Below are 21,754 nucleotides of genomic sequence, written 5' to 3' on the forward strand. Positions count from 1 at the left end.
ATAACGCCCCTCTACCATGCTGTGTGCAGATCTCCAGTGGAGAACAGCTCAGCAGAAGCTGAGGAGCTACGTTCCTTTCTGCGGGGTATGGAGGAGGACAGGACCGTCCTGGGGGAGCTGATCCTCACCCTCACCAAGCTGTCCCCCCACCTGAACCAGGCAGAGCGAGCTGCTGCACAGATCCAACAGAGAGGCCTGCAGGAAGAGTGGAGATCACTGGAGAGAGCTGCAGAGAAGACCCTGTACTGTGTCAATGGCCACGCCAGGGAAACCAGCAGCCTTCTCGCAGAGATCTCCTCTCTTCAGGAGCAACTGGAGACCATAGGAAAGGCTATGGGCTCACCCCATTCCCCTACAATCCAGTGGGACAGCAAGAGGGCCCAGGAGCTGATGATGGTGAATGCTGAGCTGACTGCAGCTCAGCAGAGATACCTCTACCTGCAGCAGGGCTCAGAGGCTCTGGCCCATAGCTCCCAGTGGGAGAAGGAGATGAAGCAGATAGAAAAGGGGCTCCAACAGGTCAAGGAGCAGCTGGATCGTATTGGAGAGCAGGTGTCCTCTCAGACCCCCTGCAGCGACAACCTTATCATGAGTAAGATTCACAAGGTAATGATGGACGCCTTTGCCTGGGCCAAGCAGACGGAGAGCGACATCGAGGGCCGGAGGAGGAAGGTGGCCCTGCTCCCTGAGGAGGTCCATCGGCAGATCAAAGACCTGAAGAAGCTGCAGTGGGAGATGGCGGCCAAGCAGGCCCAGCTGGAGGCCCTGGTGGAGGAGGTGGAGGAGCTGCTCCCAGAGCTGGACCAGGCTGACGAGGTCCCCATGGTGCACTCCTCCCTGGTCAGCCTGGAGAGTCTGTCCAGGTCCACCACAGAGATGCTAGCCAGGGCTGTGGGGGAGATGGAGTCAGGCCTGCAGACTAGAGAGAATATGTCAGAGCAGATAGCAGACCTGGACTCCTGGGTGGTGGGTCACCTCCATAGAGAAGCCTCGAGGAGAGGAGAGGGGGAGGGCCAGAGTTCTAAAGACCTGGATCGCTGGGTCAGACAGATTCAGGAGACCATGGTAGAGGCAGAGAAACAGGCTGCTGTGTCCGAGGCTCTTCTCATGAGGAGCAGAGACATCGCCTCTGAGCTCAGCATCACAGAGAACTGCCTCCTCAATGACAAACTCACAAACCTCCAGGAGGACATCAAGAGCATCATCAGCTATGAGAAAGCTAACCAGCAGGAGCTGGAGGAACTCCTTCAGACTCAGGATGCATCCAGGCAGAAGGTGACCACGGTGGAGAAGAGCCTGAGACAAATGCTGGTGGACCTGAACAGACACAGGTTCCCGGTCACCAGGGAGACTCTGAGCACCATGGAGCCATTTAAACACATGATCATGGAGCACAAGTACCAGGTGGTCCAGCTGCAGCCCTGCATCCCTGAGGAGAAGAAACAAGAGCTGTTGTGTGTAATTTCCCAGTTGCACGGGAAAATGAGCATGCTGAATATGAAGGCCAAAGAACACGAGAGGTACCTAACCTTCAGGCAGTGTGTGGAGGACCTGCGTGAAAATGTGGAGGAGCAGGTCCTCCAGACCAAGGAGGAGAACAGGGGGAAGGAGGAGGGGTACACGATCTGTCAGGTCATCCTCACCCAGCTCCCTCTGATAAAGAGACTGTGTGAGGAGGCTGCAGATGAGCTGCAGAACATCTCCCAGGACCTCTATCCCTCACAGCTGACCGCAGAGCACGGGAGGCTTAAGCAGAACCTGGAGAGCCTCCACACCTGGGAGATGACTGTGATCAACAACATCCAGATCCTGGAGTGGGGCCTGCTGAAGGAGGTGCACCTCCAGTCAGAGCAGAGAGCTGTGCTGGCCTTCCTCAGGGACATCCAGCGGGAGCTGCAGCAGCCACGCCAAGTGGAGCCCACAGAGGAAGCCATCGACAAGGAGCACAGGAGGATTGTGACCCTGCGGAAGATTGTGGAGTGCAGACTGAGGGTGTTGGAGATTCTAGAGCGCAAGAAAGGAACTGGGCAGCATGATGGATCCCAGGAGTATAGTGACCTGATGGACCTGAAGAATGCAATCCTGAACGAATGTGACTTACGAATGGCAAGTTGTTTTTTGTTTTTGGTGTCAAAACCATATTAAATGCATGTTCTATTAATTTAAAAGGTAATTGACTATTAATGTAAAAAATTGTGATGATTTTTCAGGAGAGCGTTTCCCAGGCACGGGACACTTTGAGAGACTACACTGGAGCTGTGAGTGGTGCTGTCCGGTTCCTCCAGGAGGCTGAGGCCCTGCTCCTTCCCTCTCTGGGCCCAGTCGGAGGTTGTCTTGAGAGGCTGAGGGACATCCAGCAGGCCCTGGCATCCATGGAGGAGCAGCTCCATTCCCATATAAGCCAGCTCCAGACCATGGCCCTCCAGCATGACTACCTCTGCCCCCAGATGGTGGAGCGTCTACAGGGGGAGGTGCTGAGCCAGCTCCTGGTGCGGATGTCCACCGTCCAGGCCCAGGCCCAGCTCAAACTGGAGGCCCTGCAGAGGTAGACACTGTCTCTTAGAGTCAAGGGCCCATATTTAACCTTAGATACAGTCATGTTAGTGAATTGATCATACTCAACAGCCAAGTCAAGCCAACCTAATGCTTAATGCCATTTGTAGTAGTCTTATTGATGTGACGCCTGGTTGATGTGTGGCTTGTGTTTGGTAGGTGTGCTGAGTATCACAGAAGGTATAGAAAGTGCCATGAGGAGATCTGCCAGTGTGTAAAGAGCGCAGAGACCCATCTCGCCTACTGTCACTCTCACAAAGTCAGCTCTCTCACAGACTGCACCGACCAGCAAGCTAAGCTAAAGGTATGGGGAAAGAATGCTAAACTAATTTTTCATAGCGTTAACATTAAGAAATTTGTTTTTTTTTACCCACCACTCTCTCTCCTTTACAGGCTCTGTCAGAGGAGGTGGACTCTGTGACTGGGCTTCTAAAGTGGTTGAGGGAGTGGTGCCCGGAGCAGGGTTGCTGTTGCAGCAGGGAGGGGGCGGTGAGTGCCCTCTGGAGGCAGGTGGCAAGACTGCAGCGTTGCACCCGCGATCTGAAGACCCACTCAAAGCACAGGGCAGCCGAATGGAGTGACATTACAAAGAGCGTGAGTTACACGATAGATACTGGACACCTCTACCTCAATCTTAAAAATGGCTATACATTTCCTAAATGGCTATACATTTCCTAAATGGCTATACATTTCCTAAATGGCTATACATTTCCTAAATGGCTATACATTTCCTAAAATGACTGAGTTGAAATTAAATTATTTTCAACCCCTGTGATATAAAATCTACTAAACTCTGTCAGCCAATGATCGACACAATATAGAGACCTCACTCTTCCCTACACACCCAGCACAGAAAGTCAGGTTGGAAGCAGCCATTTTACAGACTGACTCATTAACTCCAATTCTTGTTATCCTTTCAGGTGGAGCGAGCGTCCATCGTGCTGGAGCAGGTGGAGGCTGAGCTGCCAGACGACTCCAGGGAGAAGGTGTGTGGGGAAGAGCTGCAAGTGCTGCTGTTGTACTGGGACCAGTACCAGGACAGGCTGGACTGTGAGCACCGAGCTCTCTCTGCTCTCGAGCTCCGCATTGCCAGACTGCTGGGCGTCCCCGCCCACCTGGAGCAGGCCCCGCCCACCCCTCTGTGTCAGCAGTTACAGGTCATGCAGGACCGCTATGGCAGGTGAGAGGTCAACCACCATACAACAGACAGGACAGGAAACACATTGTTTGGTAGGATTGTTTCAGGAGCTGAGTGTATGGTGCCTCAAATATTACACTTAATTCACGTTTCTCAAATACACACATTCCCACAGCCAGCATACGGCATGAATTAACACCTTTAGGCTTTAAGACAAATGTTAAAAGCCAAACTTGTTGCATTGATGATCATACCAGTCAGTGTTTCTGTGGTAGTGCAGGGTATAGGGACTCAATCTCCCAGCAGCTCCACACATTCACACTTGGATGAGCATTCTGGGAAACGTGGATCGGCAAAGGGTTGCTGTGCCTCTCCACTAAGGACAACAAGCTCAGAAAGATGCACACTCATACCCACTCAGTCATCCACAGCATACACACACATGCGTACCGTGTAGATAGACAATCACAGACACAGAGGTTGTGAAATACCTGAATTGAGATGACGCTCTGCATCCTGAGTTTGGTGTCAGCTTTAGTGCCCAAAGGAAACTCTTTGCTTTATGAAGTCAAGGTAAGAGACTAGAGTTTTTTTAAATCTCTTTTTTAAATGGACAATGTGCTATATTGGTTATGTACCATGCTAGCTGTATTTGATTCACAGTGATATAACTAAGACTTTAGCCAGCTGTTTGGTGGCCTATAGACCTGTCTGTCTGTTTGTGTCTACAGTCTGAAGGAGAAGAGCATGCTGGGGCGGTGTGTGGTGCGGACGGAGGTGGAGGAGAGGGACAAGGTGAGGGAGGAGCTGAGTGGGGTGAAGGCATGGCTGGTGTCTGCAGAAGACCTCCTCTCACAGCTGGAGCAGTGTCCCAGCACACATGAGCTACAGGTGGGTAACCCCCCGTCTCACAACCCCTTAACATTGTGTGGACAACAATGTACCCAGAGTGGAGAAATTGAGCAAATATTCTCAGCAGCATGCAGGAGTTAAGATTGCCAGATTGAAAGGTTCCACAGTTGAAGCATCGAATTTGGGGTCTTTGCTTTTATCATCCTCCTATGGAACCATACGGTAGTCTACAATTAGTAGAATTGATGACAAAATACTGTTTACTTGTCATTTTCAGTCATTTACAATATTTTATGGAATTGTCCATATTTTAATATATATATACAGGTGTATGTATTTATTTTATATTTAGTGTGTTGCTTATTGAGGTGGTTTTGGTTGTTTCAGTGTTCTTGACAAATTATAGGATAGCCTACTGAGAAATGATAATATATTTAATAGTGATCAGTGCATAGTTGAGATATGAACACCCCCCTCCCCTCTGTACAGTGATGCATGAGTAATGGGCTTCTAATGAGTAGGTCTGTCCCATCCCTGGACCCACAACACAATGCTGTGTCTGTACTCTGCAAACAAAAATGATCAACTCAGAGGAAACGTTTACAACGACAATATCTCCTCCAAACTGCACTGTTCACAGTTTTATCTAATGTGAAATTCATAGAATTAATGATTTCAAGCTCAAGTTGAAGTATATGACTGTACTATACAGTATATGACTGTACTATATATTTCCCTACTCCATCATTCCACCATGAACTGTATGTGGCGGTTGGTTTTGAGTTTCACTGCTGAAAGGTTGTTGAAGGTTGTTGTAATGAAGGTCTTCAGTGAGACTGTTAGCTCAGTGACAGAGTGCCCCAACAAACTGCCACATTTGAATCTAACCGTTGTCTTGCTACTCAGTGGATGAGAGGGGACCAATGTTAGTGTTGTCTAAAGACCTGAGTCTTGTCCAACATTTTCTCTCTGTCTCCCCACCCCCCTCTACTCAGGGAGGGTCTATGAAAGGACTCCCCTCCATACCTTCCTCTTTTTGTTCCACCTTGTAAGTGGATCCTCTAGGTGCCTCTGTCCCAGTCTCAGACCAGCACTGATGTCACCTCCCTGACACACACACACACACACACAAACACATGCACCTTCCTATCTGGCGTTGCCCTGGTCCCTGTCTCAGAGCCAGGTGGTGCTGTATCTCATCTGCATCACTGGTCGTGTTTGTCCTATCCTCGTTTCATGTTCATGTTCAGTCTGTGGATTAGGACTGTGAATAGCCTCTCATTAGCTGTTTGCTGCTGGGTGGGAGGTGAAGAGGGTTCATGCTAAGTAGCTGCAGGAATGAAAGACTTAAAAAGGAAGCCTTTCTGAGCTAGTTAAACCAGCCCAGGAGGAGAGAGAGAGGGTCGACATACTCGGCTGTACATACTGTCTGGTAAGAGATGGACCCTATGGAGTGTGTGAATGAATGTATGAATGTGTGTTTGTGACCTTGGAGACATAATGATGGCAGAGAGAGGGTATAGGCTATAGAACAGTGGAGGTTGCTGAGGGGAGGACGGCTCATAATAATGTCTGGAACGCAGTGAATGGAATGGCATCAAACACATGGAAACCATGAGTTTGGTGTATTTGATACACTTATTCCACTCCAGCCATTACCAGGAGCCCGTTCCTCCCCAATTAAGGTGCCACCAGCCAACTGTGCTGTAGAATGAGGCTTGCTGAACTTTGTTTTTTCTCATCTCTCTTTCTATCTCTTTCTATCTCTTCTCTCTCTCTCATCCTCTCTCCATCTTTCTCTCTCGTTCCCTCCCTCTCTCTCTCTCTCCTCAGGAGGTTCACACCCAGCTGTGTACCCAGAAGGCCGTGCTGCAGCGCATCATGGAGGGTCTGAGGATGAAGTACTCTGACATGTACACCCTGGTTCCTGTGGAGATAGAGGGACCGCTACAGGAAGTTACACACTCACTGCAGGAAGTAGAGGAGAAGGTACAGTAGCTGAAACCTTGAGGAAACCTTTACCTGTGCTTGTAGCATTGTAATGTATCTATTTGTAAGGACCTAATTTGTATATTGGTATATTTCATTTTCAATGAATGTCATGACCAAGCTGCATGTATTTCCGCGACTTGTGTCTGATTGTCTGACTGCCCACCAGGTAGGGGAAGTAATGGAGAAGAACAGTCCCCTGCACAGACTGGGAGCCAAGGTGTCTGAGATCAAGGTTGGTCTGGGATCAGTGCAGGATAAACTGCAGCAGAGAAGCCCCTCTCTGTCGGAGGCAGAGAGCACACAGAAGGTGAGTGCTAAGATAGCAGATATGAGAACTGATCTAGGATCAGAGTTTATCAGGCTGATGTACATAGCAGAAAGAGACTGTGTTATCACATTTGATCATATGTGTGTGTGTGTGTGTGTGTGTGTGTGTGTGTGTGTGTGTAGCGTGTGTGGGATGAGCTGGACATGTGGCACTCCCGTGTGGCGGCGTTGGAGATGGAGGTGCAGGATCTGGAGCAGGCTGAGGAGGCCCAGGTCCTCACAGAGAGCCTGGCGGAGGCCCAACTGCTCCACTCAAACATGGCCAAGCAGGCAGAGGAGAGGACCGCCTTCCTCAGCAAGGTGAGGAACTACAACTCCCAGATCCCCTCTGGTTACTCTGTCACAGGTTCAGTTAACCCCATTGGGTAGTGTTAGCCCCTGTGTTCATAGTGTGTGATAGATAGATCATGTTTTAATTTGATGACATCAGGGTTGACTTGTATTTGTGGATGATGATATCATATCACGTCTGATGTTATGATTTTTGTATATGATGACTTTATACCTGATTTACAGTTTTTCTCCATTGGTTTGGCTCATTTCTTGAAACAGAAATTACATTCTCAAAACTCTAAGATCATTTGGCAAAACAGTCTTACAGTTCAGCACAACACTATAGCTCACTTGCAAAAGCTCATATCTCTCCTAAAACTGTTCACTCATGCTTCAAAACTAAATTCCTTTCCCATATAAGGAGTCAGTGCCACGAAAATGGCAAAGATCCTTCTCAATTGCTTTGGCTCATTTCTTGAAACAGACCGGACGTTCTCAACACTCTTGGTGCTTTAGCCAAAATAACGTGGATGGTTCGGCACAACACCATGGTTCACCTGCAAAAGCTCATACCTCTCCCAAAACAGTTCACGCATGTGTCAAAACTAAATTTCCTTCTCATTTAAACAGTCAGTGCCCCCAAAATGCTTCGTCCCTTTGGCATTGTGTAAGCACTGCAAGTCAAAATGTTTAGATGTTTTGTCACTATGGCAGAGGACCATTGAAATATCCCTCATGTCCACCTTTCAGTCTTAGCCCAGTCCTTCATTGACAATGGTTACTGTACTGTTTTTTGTCTAGCTAACAGAATACAATTGTGTATAAAACTGAAAAAAATAAATAGGATTTTAGGGTAAGAGTAGCCTCCAAGGTTTGACATCACACATTGCACTCATACTGCCAAGGAAATTGTAACCATTATCATTCACACACATAAAGTAACTTCCATACATCAGAGTAAAAAGAAAATGTATACAGCATAATATACTGTAATATAAACACACAAACAAAAAACAATGAAAATTATATGCAGCCTACAGTGCTGTAAATAAAGCTGGAGTTTCACAACTAACAGTTCTTCACTGGTCGCTGTCCTCACCCTCCTGGCCATCCACACGCTGCTGTCTGTCTGGCCACAGATTCTCGTCCACATCACAGCGTATATTCTCCCTTGCGATGCAACGAGGGAAGAAACGGCGTGCATGTCGCAACCATCCCCTACACTGATCTCCTGTAATATCCTCACACGCAGCGTCCATTGCATGGAGCAGGGAACTCTGATCTTGAGCCCGATGCTCATACACTCTCCACCTCCAAGCGGAGAAATACTCCTCAATAGGATTGAGGAAAGGAGAGTAAGGTTTCACCTGACTGTCAATTGCTGTAATAAATTTATCAAATGTTCCAAGGGATTCATATATGGTATTCATGGTATTATGTTCTTGACTAATTTTGACAATTGAACAGACTATTGTGCATGTGATGACTTATACAATGAAATGACGCTGACACGTTTTGGAGCGAACAACCATTAGACTGAGAATCAACAATCAGTTTAGATCAACAAGATCTATTCACTTGGAAATTGTGCTAAATGTAGGCTACCTGTACTTAATCATTTGCAAAGATGTACTGAGACATTGAGACATGTACTTAGACATTTGCAATTTGATGAAATGAATGAGAAATTCAATTCTGTTGTGAACAATTGCCAAGTGGTTTGGAGGTTTGTCCATGTAGTTTTGAGAATGTAATTTCTGTTTCAAGAAATGAGCCAAACCAATGGAGAAAAACTGTAATACTGACTATGTATTTGTGTTGGGTGCAGATCAGCACATGGTTACAGGAGCATGATGAGATGATCAACAGCTCTAACAGTTGGCTAACTGAGGCTCAGTCCTGGCTCACTGCTCCCTGTACCTACACTACAGCCAAAGATCTGGCCAGCTACGTCCACGCACTACAGGCCAGTACAGCCCAACTCTTACCAAACACTTTCCCTACACTCACCGAAGTCAAATGTACTACAGTGAAGTGCACAACATAATTTGATTTATCACCACATACTGAATGTTAAGGTTACTCTATATTATCTGAATAATCATATTTTGACTGTAGATAGTTCAGATTATGGTCTCCTGTAGATGTTACTGATCTCTATCCTTCTGTTTTGTAGATGGTGCTGGATGACTCGCAGCAGATCCGCATCACTCTGCAGGGCTTTGTGTCCGTGCTGAAGGAGATCTCCCCGGTGTGTGACATCACAGCACAGCAGGAGCTGCTGGCCGAGGCTGACCGCCATGTGGCCGCTGTGCAGCAGGGCTTTGTGGCTCCGCTCTCCCAGCTAGACCACGCCGCCGCCGTGAGTCCACCTCTCTTTCTCCACTTCTCCTCATTTCTCCTCCTTTCGCTTTCTCTCTCTCTCTCTCTCTCTCGCTCTCTTTCTCTCTCTCTCACTCTCTCTCGCTTTCTCTCTCTGCATGGCTCAATGTTTAATCTCTGATTGTGTAGGAGGTGGAAGCTATAGAGACAGAGGTGAAGACGATGGAGAAGGACGTGACTGAGATCAGGACGTTGTTATCGTCCCCTGACACTCTCCCCAGCCCCAGAGAGGAGAGCCTGAAGGTGAGCTGGGTGAAAGGAGTACCTGGCATGTTTAGCCCGGGGACAGTGAAGGAGTGCTGATCTAGGATCAGTTTTGACTTTCAGATCATAATGAATAACAAATGGGAAACCTGATTCTAGATCAGCACTCCAACTCTGAGATGCTTTGTGAATACAGGCCCTGGTCTCCCTCCTGTGCCCCAGAGTCAGTCACTGTGTGTGTCTCCTTATATAGGTGTGTGTGGACAGGATCCAGTCTATGGGGACGACCATAGCAGAGATCCAGAGCTGTAAGCCAGGCCTGTGTCTGCCAGAGAAGGCTGAGGAGACCCTCACTGTCTTCCAGAGAGTAGACCAGCTCCAACAGCAGCTAGAGGAGCTGGAGAAGGTGACTGGGCAAAGAAACTCCTCACTACACATGAACACACTTTCTCAAATTTACACTCTGGATAAATGTGTTTTCCTTTATTTTCAGATGGTTCCAGGGGAGTTCATAGTGAAGAAACAGACGCCCACTGTCCCGCCAGTGAAGGTCCCTGCACCTAGCCCAACTGTACCCACCTTTTCCACAGAGAAGGTTTCTGTGCCCAGCTCAACATTACCAGCCACTGAGGAAGCACAGGTGAGATTATTCCCTACAGCCACACCATTGCATGAGTAATCTCCTCACTATAATGAACCTCAGGTTTTAGGCTGGGTTTCTGTATAAGCACTTTGTGACATCTGCTGATGTAAAAAGGACTTTATAAATAAATGTGATTGATTGATATTCTGTTTTTGCAGGAGAATGGAGTGGCGCAGGGCCAGATCCAGATAGTCCACGTGGAGGAAGACGCACTGAAGAAGTCTGGAGCTTCACTGATGACCGTAGAGGAGTCTTCTCCTGAACAGAGACTCAGCTGGAGAACAGAGAAGAGTCGGGTAAAAACCAAGACACCCATATGTAGATAGTCTGACATCTTGTTAGCATGTGTTTACCTGGTAGTGTCTTGTACCTGTCTGACTACACGCATCCATAGACTGTGCTGTCTGTTCTAGTTTAGAAGCCTTAGAAGTCTTACTCCCACTCAGCTGTCTCACTCCCACTCAGCTGTCTCACTCCCACTCAGCTGTTTCACCCTCACTCAGCTGTCTCACCCTCACTCAGCTGTCTCACCCCCACTCAGCTGTCTCACTCCCACTCAGCTGTTTCACCCTCACTCAGCTGTCTCACTCCCACTCAGCTGTCTCACTCCCACTCAGCTGTTTCACCCCCACTCAGCTGTTTCACTCCCACTCAGCTGTCTCACTCCCACTCAGCTGTCTCACCCTCACTCAGCTGTCTCACCCTCATTCAGCTGTCTCACTCCCACTCAGCTGTCTCACCCTCATTCAGCTGTCTCACTCCCACTCAGCTGTCTCACTCCCACTCAGCTGTTTCACCCTCACTCAGCTGTCTCACTCCCACTCAGCTGTCTCACTCCCACTCAGCTGTCTCACCCTCACTCAGCTGTCTCACCCTCACTCAGCTGTCTCACTCCCACTCAGCTGTTTCACCCTCACTCAGCTGTCTCACTCCCACTCAGCTGTTTCACTCCCACTCAGCTGTCTCACCCTCACTCAGCTGTCTCACTCCCACTCAGCTGTCTCACTCCCACTCAGCTGTTTCACCCTCACTCAGCTGTCTCACTCCCACTCAGCTGTCTCACTCCCACTCAGCTGTCTCACCCTCACTCAGCTGTCTCACCCTCACTCAGCTGTCTCACTCCCACTCAGCTGTCTCACTCCCACTCAGCTGTTTCACCCTCACTCAGCTGTCTCACTCCCACTCAGCTGTCTCACTCCCACTCAGCTGTCTCACCCTCACTCAGCTGTCTCACCCTCACTCAGCTGTCTCACCCTCACTCAGCTGTCTCACTCCCACTCAGCTGTCTCACTCCCACTCAGCTGTTTCACCCTCACTCAGCTGTCTCACTCCCACTCAGCTGTCTCACTCCCACTCAGCTGTCTCACTCCCACTCAGCTGTTTCACCCTCACTCAGCTGTCTCACTCCCACTCAGCTGTTTCACCCTCACTCAGCTGTCTCACTCCCACTCAGCTGTCTCACTCCCACTCAGCTGTCTCACTCCCACTCAGCTGTCTCACCCTCACTCAGCTGTCTCACCCTCACTCAGCTGTTTCACTCCCACTCAGCTGTCTCACTCCCACTCAGCTGTCTCACTCCCACTCAGCTGTCTCACTCCCACTCAGCTGTCTCACTCCCACTCAGCTGTCTCACTCCCACTCAGCTGTCTCACTCCCACTCAGCTGTCTCACCCTCACTCAGCTGTCTCACCCTCATTCAGCTGTCTCACTCCCACTCAGCTGTCTCACTCCCACTCAGCTGTCTCACTCCCACTCAGCTGTCTCACCCTCACTCAGCTGTCTCACCCTCATTCAGCTGTCTCACTCCCACTCAGCTGTCTCACCCTCACTCAGCTGTCTCACCCTCACTCAGCTGTCTCACCCCCACTCAGCTGTCTCACCCTCATTCAGCTGTCTCACTCCCACTCAGCTGTCTCACCCTCACTCAGCTGCTCAGTATGTCTTTGTTTTTGTACTATTCTTTATTTTTTAGAAGATGGCCTCACTATTACATAGGGGGAGGGACATACAGTGTTCAAAGACAAAAGTGCCAAAGACAAAACGAACACCTAAGAAATTATGAATAATGTATTATATTATACAGTGAGGGAAGAAAGTATTTGATCCCCTGCTGATTTTGTATGTTTGCCCACTGACAAAGAAATGATCAGTCTATAATTTTAATGGTAGGTTTATTTGAACAGTGAGAGACAGAATAACGCATGTCAAAAATGTTATAAATTGATTTCCATTTTAATGAGGGAAATAAGTATTTGACCCCCTCTCAATCAGAAAGATGTCTGGCTTCCAGGTGTCTTTTATACAGGTAACGAGCTGAGATTAGGAGCACACTCTTAAAGGGAGTGCTCCTAATCTCAGCTTGTTACCTGTATAAAAGACACCTGTCCACATAAGCAATCAATCAATCAGATTCCAAACTCTCCACCATGGCCAAGACCAAAGAGCTCTCCAAGGATGTCAGGGACAAGATTGTAGACCTACACAAGGCTGGAATGAGCTACAAGACCATCGCCAAGCAGCTTGGTGAGAAGGTGACAACAGTTGGTGCAATTATTCGCAAATGGAAGAAACACAAAATAACTGTCAATCTCCCTCGGCCTGGTGCTCCATGCAAGATCTCACCTTTTGGAGTTGCAATGATCATGAGAACGGTGAGGAATCAGCCCAGAACTACACGGGAGGATCTTGTCAATGATCTCAAGGCAGCTGGGACCATAGTCACCAAGAAAACAATTGGTAACACACTACGCCGTGAAGGACTGAAATCCTGCAGCGCCCGCAAGGTCCCCCTGCTTAAGAAAGCACATATACAGGGCCGTCTGAAGTTTGCAAATGAACATCTGAATGATTCAGAGGAGAACTGGGTGAAAGTGTTGTGGTCAGTTGAGACCAAAATGGAGCTCTTTGGCATCAACTCAACTCGCCGTGTTTGGAGGAGGAGGAATGCTGCCTATGACCCCAAGAACACCATCCCCACTGTCAAACATGGAGGTGGAAACATTATGCTTTGGGGGTGTTTTTCTGCTAAGGGGACAGGACAACTTCACCGCATCAAAGGGACGATGGACGGGGCCATGTACCGTCAAATCTTGGGTGAGAACCTCCTTCCCTCAGCCAGGGCATTGAAAATGGGTCGTGGATGGGTATTCCAGCATGACAATGACCCAAAACACACGGCCAAGGCAACAAATGAGTGGCTCAAGAAGAAGCACATTAAGGTCCTGGAGTGGCCTAGCCAGGGAGCTGAAGGTTCGGAGGGAGCTGAAGGTTCGAGTTGCCAAACGTCAGCCTCGAAACCTTAATGACTTGGAGAAGATCTGCAAAGAGGAGTGGAACAAAATCCCTCCTGAGATGTGTGCAAACCTGGTGGCCAACTACAAGAAACATCTGACCTCTGTGATTGCCAACAAGGGTTTTGCCACCAAGTACTAAGTCATGTTTTGCAGAGGGGTCAAATACTTATTTCCCTCATTAAAATTCAAATCAATTTATAAAATTTTTGACATGCGTTTTTCTTGATTTTTGTTGTTGTTATTCTCTCTCACTGTTCAAATAAACCTACCATTAAAATTATAGACTGATCATGTCTTTGTCAGTGGGCAAACGTACAAAATCAGCAGGGGATCAAATACTTTTTTCCTCTAACTGTATCATGTACAGTTGAAGTCGGAAGTTTACATACACCTTAGCCTAATACATTTAAACTCAGTTTTTCACAATTCCTGACATTTAATCCTAGTACAAATTCCCTGTCTTAGGTCAGTTAGGATCACCACTTTGTTTTAAGAATGTGAAATGTCAGAATAATAGAGAGAATGATTTATTTCAGCTTTTATTTCTTTCATCACATTCCCAGTGGGTCAGAAGTTTACATACACTCAATTAGTATTTGGTAGCATTGCCTTTAAATTGTTGAACTTAGGTCAAACGTTTCGGGTAGCCTTCCACAAGCTTCCCACAATAAGTTGGGTGAATTTTTGCCCATTCCTCCTGACAGAGCTGGTGTAATTGAGTCAGGTTTGTAGGCCTCCTTGCTCACACACGCTTTTTCAGTTCTGCCCACACATTTTCTATAGGATTGAGGTCAGGGATTTGTGATGGCCACTCCAATACCTTGGCTTTGTTGTCCTTAAGCAATTTTGCCACAACTTTGGAAGTATGCTTTGGGTCATTGTCCATTTGGAAGACCCATTTGCGACCAAGCTTTAACTTCCTGACTGATGTCTTGAGATGTTGCTTCAATATATCCACAACATTTTCCTTCCTCATGATGCCATCTATTTTGTGAAGTGCACCAGTCCCTCCTGCAGCAAAGCACCCCCACAGCATGATGCTGCCACCCCATGCTTCACGGTTGGGATGGTGTTCTTCGGCTTGCAAGCCCCCCCTTTTTCCTCCAAACATAACGATGGTCATTATGGCCAAAGTTCTATTTTTGTTTCATCAGACCAGAGGACATTTCTCCAAAAAGTACGATCTTTGTCCCCATGTGCAGTTGCAAACCGTAGTTTTGGAGCAGTGGCTTCTTCCTTGCTGAGCGGCCTTTCAGGTTATGTCGATATAGGACTCGTTTTACTGTGGATATATATACTTTTGTACCTGTTTCCTCCAGCATCTTCACAAGGTCCTTTGCTGTTGTTCTGGGATTGATTTGCACTTTTCGCACCAAAGTACATTAATCTCTAGGAGACAAAACACGTCTCCTTCCTGAGCGGTATGACGGCTGCGTGGTCCCATGGTGTTTATACTTGCGTACTATTGTTTGTACAGATGAACGTGGTACCTTCAGGCGTTTGAAAATTGCTCCCAAGGATGAACCAGACTTGTGGAGGTCTACAATATTTTGTCTGAGGTCTTGGCTGATTTCTTTTGATTTCCCCATGATGGCAAGCAAAGAGGCACTGAGTTTGAAGGTAGGCCTTGAACTACATCCACAGGTACACTTCCAATTGACTCAAATGATGTCAATTAGTCTATCAGAAGCTTCTAAAGCCGTGACATAATTTTCCTGAATTTTCCAAGCTGTTTAAAGGCACAGTCAACTTAGTGTATGTAAACTTCTGACCCACTGGAATTGTGACAATCTGTCTGTAAACAATTGTTGGAAAAATTACTTGTGTCATGCACAAAGTAGATGTCCTAACCGACTTGCCAAAACTATAGTTTGTTAACAAGAAATGTGTGGAGTGATTGAAAAACAAGTTTTAATGACTCCAACCTAAGTGTATGTAAACTTCCGACTTCAACTGTATATAACATTAGTAGGGGATAGGTATTGGGGGATATATTTTTATAACATAGGGGATATAGGTTTATCAAAAGGAGAAAAGGTTTGAAAATAGGAGAGAGACTTAGATATATATATATATATGGCATCAAACAACCCATCATTAAAGGTCATATTGTCAACATACTGTATATATTGCCATGCATTCAGTTTACCGACATTAGCTAAATATTCTAAAAGTGGGTGAACCTATAACCTGTGAAAGCAGTGGGACATCAATTTAAAGTAATCTGAGATTTAGTCATATAACACAAAGATACAGTAAACTCATTAAAGTTCTAGAGATGAGGATATCCTAGATTCCAGGGAAGTGACTTAATATTAGGAGAGAGAAAAGTGGGTGGATAGGAGTTTCTGAATAGATTGTGTATAAGAGAGAGAGAGACATAGAGACCTCCCCTGCCTATGACACATGAGCCCCGTCCAGCCCACCACACATGACCCTTGACCTGCAGTAAGGCGACCGATGTGAGTACAGTGAGTAAGTCTCAAAGATAGTGCCCATTCCTACAGTTTCTAGTATGGGTTTATGGTTCTGCAAAACTCAGCAGCCAACAATTCATGACAATGTTCCATGTGCTTAAAGCAACTCACAACACAGAAGCATGACTACCCCAATGATATTTAAATGTATACCAAATAAGTGCATTGCTCTTTCTAATTCGCAAGCTATCTTTGTCATACCCTCTTTTAGAGTGTGCTTCTATTCCTGGACGTGCATGTGTTCCCATCAGTCAGCTTGTTTGTATGTGTGTGCATGTGTCCTTGACTTGGCGTGGCAGGAGTCCAGGAGTGTGTCACGTCCTGAGGAGGAAGAGGGAGGGGAGGAGAAAGAAGGCGGGGGGAGAGGAGGGGAGGAGAAAGAGGAGGAGGAGGGGGGAGAGGAGGGGAGGAGAAAGAGGAGGAGGAGGGGGGAGAGGAGGCTCTCTGTGGTGCCTGTCAGGGGCAGAGCTCCAGAGGTAAAGAGAAGCCCGGCTGCCAAACCAGCCGTGTCCTGCCCCGCTTCACTCTGCTCTGCCCCCTCTGTCCTCCTGGACCCTCTGACATCACTGCCCCTGGGCTTCCTGTGACATGCCCGTGGGTCACTCTGCCCCCTGTTTCACTGCAGCACTGGGAGGCACTGTATCCAACCCCGCTTCCCTATAATCCTTTTCCCATTTTTCCTCTTCCTCCTTCTCCTTGCTGGTCTCACACACTCTCTGGCAATTTGCTTGTCTGTGTTCAAAGTTTCTTTCCACATCTTTTTTCTTTGACAATAAAACTGTTCAAGTATTTTCTCTATTTTAATTTTTTCAATTCTCTATGTTGCTTTTTTGTTTCAGTCTTCCTCTTTACTTTTCAGAGTGTTGAGGGTACTGCTGCCGATGTGTTTGATTACCTCTAGGGGGCAATGTGGTGCAATCTTTGCCAATGACCTTTAACAAAACATCTATGAGAAGACTTTGCTTTTTAAAACTTTTGTTTTTACTCATATATCTGCACCTTATTTTAGAACCATAGTTTGGTAGTATAGGGTGTGTTGTTCTGGCCTATTATTTAATTTACATGTTTGACCTGACATGTTTGTGATTGTTACTGACTGTCTGCACTGTCTTGCTGTTCTGGTCAGGACCCCGAGGTTGCTGCAGAAGAGAGCCAGGCTGCAGCTGAGGAAGAAGGTGGAACCACAGCCATGGAACAGAGTCAGGACACAACTGAACAGGTACCAGACACCTCTATCTATGGGAGTCAGACAATGGCACCTAACAGCACTGTATGATGTATCATGAATAACAACACTCATATGAAACAACATAACATTACATATAACAGGACTGTTTTAGTGCCTTAATGAATGACTGTGTATGGTTTTCTCATGGATGATAACATAATAATGACTGATACTGTATCTGAGTAGTGTGTCCATATTGTAACACTGCTCATGTCTCTTCAGGACCTCTCTGTAGTGGGCCTCTCGGTCGCCTCAGGAACAAGTGTGTCCGAAGCTTTATCAAAACCTGTGGGCACAGTTAGAACACAGCCTCTGTCTGAAAGCATGGTAAACACACCCCCCTCCATTAAACTCTCCAAGTCCTCCTCCAAGTCCCAATGTATAGTGTCCTAGACCTAGTCTGGAGTAGAACCCCTTGTTTAGAATCCCTCTATCTCTACCTACGTTCAGTGCATTTACATGGCAGAAGAATCCCAGATATTATATCATACTGCAGTTTGATTCTCACAGGTTGCCGTGTGAGTCTGAAAATTCTGTTAACACATTGTCAGGAATTCGAATTCAGATTTTTATAGTTTTATATGTTTTCGTGATAAAGGACAACTGAGCATGCTATCCAGTGAACTGTCAGGGAGTAGGCTAATGTGAATCTGGTTCATCCCTGGTTATTGATAGCTGGCAGACCACCTATTTTACAACAAAGACAATTCCTCTAACTGGAAGGGCAAGACAAGGATTTGATGATGTGGGGTGCGTTTTTAAAAAGGATACAATATTGTATTGCATGGGTCCTTTTTTGTTGTTTGATGATTAAAAAACTTACTTGATATAGATACGTTGATAATTCTTTGGACTTTCCATAAAATCGTATTCTGGTAATCACATTTGTGAATCCTGTTTTATAATGTATAATATAAATGTAGTAGACATTGTTGACCCTTTAGACTCTGAGTATAATTGCCAATGCCTCGAAGCAATATGCGTATCTGTTTAGTGTATTACTCTATGTGCTTGCTTACACACATATGCATTGTATTTCAATAAGTTATGACCGTTTTGCATAATATGCTGTTTACACACTATTCCACCACTGCCTGGAAGCAGGACGGAGTGGAAAACTATATTCTTGGAATTAGGATTTTCCATTTATACTTTAGATACAGTCCGAAGCAAGGACGTTTATAGGAAAGTATACACTACCAAGATGACTGTTGGCCATGAAAATGCACTGATTGAACTTAATTTATATTAATATAGTACTTAGTCTTAATACATCTGCATGTACTGTACTGTAGGATGTTCTTTTTCCTTTTTCCCTTGTGAACAAATACAGCTGCTTCTCCTTATGTGGCAAAACTAAAGAAAATATAAATAAATCCAGCCAAATGATCTACTCCCCCCGTCTCTCTCTTTCTGTGTCAGGAGCTCATGGGACAGAGGGGGCTTGCATGGAGGGGGGATGACAGCCACCCAGAGGGGCTGAAGACACACATCAGAGACACACACACACACCCAGGGGGCTCACCTGCTGCACACACACTCACAGAGGACATACACACACTCCCTGAGGTCGCAGTGGACACAAGTGTCCCCAAAGACATCCAGACTGTAACTCCAGTCCCTTTACCAACGAGGAGCCTGTCAAAGGTGGACAGTAGGCTGGTGTCATCTGAGGCAGGGCAGGCCTGTCTGGTTCAGCCACCCTCTGAGAAGGCTCCGGCTGCTCCAGAGGAGAGGCCCACAGTGCCCCAGCCAATGCCCAGAAAGAAAAAAAGGGCACCTCAGACAGGGTCGCTCACGGCACCGTCCCAGCCTATAGAGATAGCACTCACTGTATCCACTGGACAGACACACACAGCCTCTAATCTCACACACCAGACACCTGTGCAAGCTGAGGCTCCTACCCCTCTAGCAGCACCTGAGGAGATCCCCACCACCACCACCCCCCTGGGCGTGGTCAGCACACACACTGCCCCCCAGACCACACTCAAACCCACCCAAGAGGACACAGAGGGTGTGCATCCAGCGGCAGCCCTGGTAAGCACTGAAACTTCCCAGTACAATACAGGCCCAACAGTCCTAACCCCCGCTAACATGCAACCACAGTGGTCTAAGAGTGCATACATGAGTGGGTCTGTTTAAACGATGTTTCACAAACAGACCTGGGTTCAAATACTTTTTGAAATAATTTCAAACACTTTACCTGTGCTTGATTGAGCTTAATGGAACCAATAGAATGGTCCCAAAACTGCAAAACCACACCCATCTGTCACTAGAGGCAGCATAGAGCAAACCTTCAAAGTATTTGAAATATTTAAAATAGTATTTGAACCCAGGTTTGTTCACAACTGTAGTGTCTCATTAATGGAATGGGTTTACACAGTAATGATGCTGATACTTATCATAATTATGCATATTTGTGAATGAGTTCAATAATCCCTGTTGAGTGATCCGTTTGATGTAAAGTAAAGACTATGGGACAGCAGTGTAGAGGGCTTGAGTGACTCATGGTGCTAACCTGGTGTTACATTTTATTCTCACACTCTCACAGTCTGTGCCTCAAACATCTATATGTGCATATGTGCTGACAGCAGAGAGAGAAAAGGGAGAACAAATGTAAAAGAATTGGCATAACAGAAGGGGAAACAGAACAGCAGAGAGAACAGCAGAGAGAAAGATAAAAGATTGAAGGAGTGGAATAAGGAGGTTTGCCGATTCAGCTGACAGATCTGCCAGTAGACCCACCTCCTCTATCTCAGCCCCGCCCCCGCGGCCTGGGGCCTCTAACTGGGTGTTTGATAATGAGTCCCTGTCACCGGAGCGCCCTCTGAGCCTGCCTGCCTACCTGCCACTGCTTTCAGGAAGTGGCATTGGCCACAGATGGGTGGGGCGCCATGGGTGAAAGAAAGAGCGAACTAGAGGGAGAGTCAGTCTGGGAGAGAGAGAGACAGAAAGAGAGACAGAGTACAAGGAAGAGAACGAGAGAGAAATAGTGAGGGAGACCGAAAGAAAGAGAATGGGAGGGTGTGAGAAGTAGATTTTCAAGTGCCGACATCCCCAGGACAGTCAGCTGTTGCCTGAGTACACACCCGGCCAGTACCTGTCAGTTACCGTCAGTGTATACTAGTATTAGTTAAGACTGTCATCCACTCCCTCTCCTCCTATCTCCTCCTGCTGTCCCTACTGGCCGATTGTGAAGAGGAGGTGGTTGGTACAGGAGGAATCTCAGTGGCTGTGTGTCTGTGTCCCAGGCCCCAGGGGTGTCCCCAGCCCCAGCCTTGACTGGGCCCTGCCCCACTCTGGGGGTGCTCAATGCCTGCAGTGAGCAGGCCACCCAGCTGGAGGTTTGGCTGGAGAGAGCACAGCACAGCCTTGGAGTGCTAGAGCGAGCCGCCACTGCCAGCATGCAGGACAGTGTGGAGCAGCAGCTCCTCACATGCCAGGTAAGAACTGCAGATGGGTGTCAAAGTTCAGCTCTGTGGAGGGCATGCCGCGTGGGGCTTTATCCAGGAACTTCCCCAGGCATGGTGCCGCGTGGGGCTTTATCCAGGAACTTCCCCAGGCATGGTGCCGCGTGGGGCTTTATCCAGGAACTTCCCCAGGCATGGTGCCGCGTGGGGCTTTATCCAGGAACTTCCCCAGGCATGGTGCCGCGTGGGGCTTTATCCAGGAACTTCCCCAGGCATGGGAGTCAATAGCAAGGATATAAGAGATGCCTCAGTATCATTATCATGTGTGTATCCGTCTTATCACTTTGCTCCTGCTTTTCTTTAGCACATGAGAGTGATTCGGTATCTACTTACAACCACAAATAGCAGCATCATATTAATGATTTGCATCCCAGTCAGAGCCTCAGAAAGGACGTCTTTCCCACTGTTACTATTATACTGGTGTGATTACAGCCCTTTCTACTATTATTCATTCACTACATTGGTTTACATTTAGCACCTACAGAATAAGACAATGTATCTAACTTGTAAATCACATTTAAGGAAGTCATTCTGATGTCATGCCAATCATCTGCTTTGACTATTAGGTAGAGCTTTTCTTTCCTTAACAACATCTCTTATGTATTGACCTGCCTTGTCCATAGTTCAAAGCCTTTCTAAATCACCGGTGATCAGGGTTCATCAACAGTCATTTTCCTGCTTTGTAGCTGCTTTGCCTACTGCTGCAGATGGGAGGGGTTGCTTTCATTCAGTCTTAGTAAACACAGCCAGTTGTTGGATAGAAAGTGCTGCTGTCTCACAGGCATATAGGTTACTGTTTGAAATGAGGCAAGGTTGAACAAACAGTAAAGGCCAGCTAATGTGTTGCTGGTATTTGTCTTCAGGGTGCGGTGTATTCTCTAGAGGTGCTGGCCACATGGCAAAGATCAGTTGTATTAGATAG

At 47.0% G+C, this 21,754-nt stretch overlaps 1 protein-coding gene across 1 annotated transcript in view; it reads left to right on the plus strand.

Annotated features, from left to right (window-relative positions):
• Positions 1-21,754, plus strand: part of syne2b (spectrin repeat containing, nuclear envelope 2b) — a gene marked incomplete at its 5' end in the record, with an annotated part of 125,587 nt that overhangs the window by 52,500 nt on the left and 51,333 nt on the right. Inside the window, 19 exons of the mRNA XM_084181888.1 lie at positions 30-2,106; positions 2,211-2,545; positions 2,713-2,857; positions 2,947-3,147; positions 3,474-3,733; positions 4,423-4,582; positions 6,377-6,532; positions 6,702-6,842; positions 6,986-7,162; positions 8,964-9,101; positions 9,312-9,497; positions 9,647-9,760; positions 9,975-10,127; positions 10,215-10,361; positions 10,523-10,660; positions 17,261-17,353; positions 17,585-17,689; positions 18,785-19,399; positions 20,614-20,805. Of these exons, the coding sequence (XP_084038014.1) occupies positions 30-2,106; positions 2,211-2,545; positions 2,713-2,857; positions 2,947-3,147; positions 3,474-3,733; positions 4,423-4,582; positions 6,377-6,532; positions 6,702-6,842; positions 6,986-7,162; positions 8,964-9,101; positions 9,312-9,497; positions 9,647-9,760; positions 9,975-10,127; positions 10,215-10,361; positions 10,523-10,660; positions 17,261-17,353; positions 17,585-17,689; positions 18,785-19,399; positions 20,614-20,805 (5,533 nt within the window). The remainder of the gene's footprint in view (positions 1-29; positions 2,107-2,210; positions 2,546-2,712; positions 2,858-2,946; positions 3,148-3,473; positions 3,734-4,422; positions 4,583-6,376; positions 6,533-6,701; positions 6,843-6,985; positions 7,163-8,963; positions 9,102-9,311; positions 9,498-9,646; positions 9,761-9,974; positions 10,128-10,214; positions 10,362-10,522; positions 10,661-17,260; positions 17,354-17,584; positions 17,690-18,784; positions 19,400-20,613; positions 20,806-21,754) is intronic.

This window comes from Coregonus lavaretus (genome assembly GCF_964263955.1).
Source record: "Coregonus lavaretus genome assembly, chromosome: 18".
In the NCBI taxonomy this organism is placed as follows: Eukaryota; Metazoa; Chordata; class Actinopteri; order Salmoniformes; family Salmonidae; genus Coregonus; species Coregonus lavaretus.